This window comes from Amphimedon queenslandica, unplaced genomic scaffold (assembly GCF_000090795.2).
Source record: "Amphimedon queenslandica unplaced genomic scaffold, v1.1 AMPQUscaffold_12113, whole genome shotgun sequence".
NCBI classification, from domain to species: domain Eukaryota; kingdom Metazoa; phylum Porifera; class Demospongiae; order Haplosclerida; family Niphatidae; genus Amphimedon; species Amphimedon queenslandica.
Genome location: NW_003547648.1, coordinates 11,163 through 13,485, shown reverse-complemented (window position 1 = coordinate 13,485; position 2,323 = coordinate 11,163). Strand labels below are relative to the sequence as shown.

The 2,323-nt window shown below is 34.7% G+C and overlaps 1 protein-coding gene across 1 annotated transcript; it reads left to right on the top strand.

Moving 5' to 3' along the window:
* The first annotated feature begins 400 nt into the window (after nucleotides 1-400).
* LOC109588407 (uncharacterized) lies at nucleotides 401-1,829 on the top strand. Its single transcript, XM_020004579.1, has 3 exons — nucleotides 401-514; nucleotides 572-874; nucleotides 924-1,829. Exons 1-3 carry the CDS (start codon nucleotides 401-403, stop codon nucleotides 1,827-1,829), a joined length of 1,323 nt encoding a protein of 440 aa, XP_019860138.1.
* The last annotated feature ends 494 nt before the right edge of the window (nucleotides 1,830-2,323 follow it).

The following is a 2,323-nucleotide window of genomic DNA, read 5'->3' as shown; positions in this document are numbered from 1 at the left end:
CATCATAATACAAGATTTGAATATTGACAGTGAAGGTAATATGTATGTACATGTTAATGACATCAAGATTTCATCAATAAATGTTATTACAGAGATGGTTGATGCAAATCAGAGTAATGGCTGGAATGGTTTTAAACTTGTTGGCGATAACATAGATTTCAACTTTCGCCGTACCTTTCAGAGGATAGATTATACCCCTGCATCTCACCATTTTTTTCATTCCTACGCTATTAAAGATAGAGTAGATTTAAGTGGTCTGTCAGAGCTACCTCCATCTGGTGAGATTGATGTACAAATGATCCTACCATCAAAAGAGGACATAGTACAAATCAAAAACATTTTTGTGACATTGATATCAAGGTAGGTACATGTATGTATACTAGCTTCATATAATTTTTTCATGTGTTTTAGGGTCTTAGTCACTCATGTTGAGAGATTTAAGTCAGACTCTCACTTAATAACATGGCACATTCCACACATGTATTCTGACAATATGAAGGAAAAATCAACAACAGTAAGTTTTCTATGTAACAATGTAAATATTACATTTATGATATGCCTTTCATTGAAGGTTATGTTAGGTATTCAATTATTCAATGAAAATAAACTAGATGAAATGTGCAAAATAATGGAGAAGCATCACCAATATGTACCTCAGTTGAAACAAGTGGAAAAAGTTCTATCACCAAGTGGAGATATTGATGAGGTACATAAGCTAAAGACATGGGACACACTTTTTGGGGGCGACCAATTGACTGTTGCTCGTGCTCGTGGTGCTAAAACTATCAGAAGTGGCCATGAAGAACCTGAGGAGCAACTGAAAGGATTAACACCAGTACTGGAAGATTGGCACTCAAGAATGACATTAATGAAAGTAATTCTCTACTTCTAATTTCTGAAACATGATAAATTTGCTGTTATAGGTGATATGGAAAAGGTTGTTCAAGAAGGAATCATTGAGAGACAAAGGGACACTTTCTCAACTTAAAATTCTTATAAGTCGTACATCAGTTCCATTGGATCCCGAAAAAAACATGCAAGCAGCTGAAGATTTTTTTCAACTTGTACTTGATGCTCACATTGTTGCTGCAGCTGAAAATGGATTAATGAAGGATGACAGTACACTAGAAGAAGTAGCAATGGCAATCATCGATTCTTATGTTCGTTTGGAACCCAATAATGTAACTCATGTAGATGCTATCAATACTTACGCATGTGAAGTCATAACTCTTGGTTTAATCTGGGCTAATTTTTATGATTCGATTAGAGAAGGAGATGGGCATAGAATCATGCAAATTTGGAAGTTTTTACTACTAATCTTTTCTAAAACTGGTCATAAAAACTATGCCAAAGAGGCTGCCATTCTACTAATATCTGTTAAGTTCTTGTCTTCAGAAAGATTATCTGCTCAAATTTTGACAGGACGATTTGTGAATACCAAAGGCCGAGAGGGATGTAACATGCCTTGTGACTTATATCTAGAACATTTAAATCGCCGTTTAAAGAAAGTAATAAGACACCTAGGATCAAATGTGCAGCCTTCTTCTATTGAACGGGCAGCAAAAGCTATTGGAATTGTAGATCACATATGCAAAGTATTTCGTGAGTCTCTGAGTGTCCCTTCCAATTCAGATAAACACTCAAAGCCTCCACATGGAAAGGACTTCCAGAAGGTTTTATGGCAATTGAATGAGAGTGAAATATTTGCACGTACAAGTTTAAGACATCATGAAAAAATATCACTTAGGAATTGCTTACTAGAGACAGTTGATTATGATCAAGTTACAAGCTGGCTAATTGAACGTATTATTCCTTCTATTATTTTTTGATTTAAATGTATGCATTTAAAAATTATGACTCCGTACAATAAATAAATTATGCAAACTCTTTACAACAAATATCACAGCAATTTTGACTGTCAGATGTATGTGCATCAAATAGAAACTGCTTGTACAGAAGTTGCAGGCGACAAACAGAATTGTTTGCAATATAACTTTTGACTTCATCAGTGACATGTATTCCCACTGTTTTATGTAGCAAAATGGCTTTTGATGGTAAATTATCTCTTCCTGCTCGACCAGTCTCTTGTGCATATTCTTCAATAGTTGATGGTGCACCCCAGTGATAAATTATTCGAATATTGGGACAATCAATACCCATACCAAATGCTGTAGTTGCTATGATAATACGTAACTTGCCTTTCTCATCACAGAAATTAGCCAGAATTTTTTCTTTATGAGTTGTTGTACATGCTCTGGTGTACATATTGATAGTAGCATATTTTATTAAAAAATGACAACCAGGAGGATTTGTAATATGTTGA

Bases quoted from the DNA above. Each gene is read 5' to 3' on its own strand.
- LOC109588407 (XM_020004579.1), top strand. From the start codon at position 401: ATGTGTTTTAGGGTCTTAGTCACTCATGTTGAGAGATTTAAGTCAGAC. The intron at 515-571 runs GTAAGTTTTCTA...CTTTCATTGAAG, and splicing joins TGAAGGAAAAATCAACAACA to GTTATGTTAGGTATTCAATT. The intron at 875-923 runs GTAATTCTCTAC...TTGCTGTTATAG, and splicing joins CAAGAATGACATTAATGAAA to GTGATATGGAAAAGGTTGTT.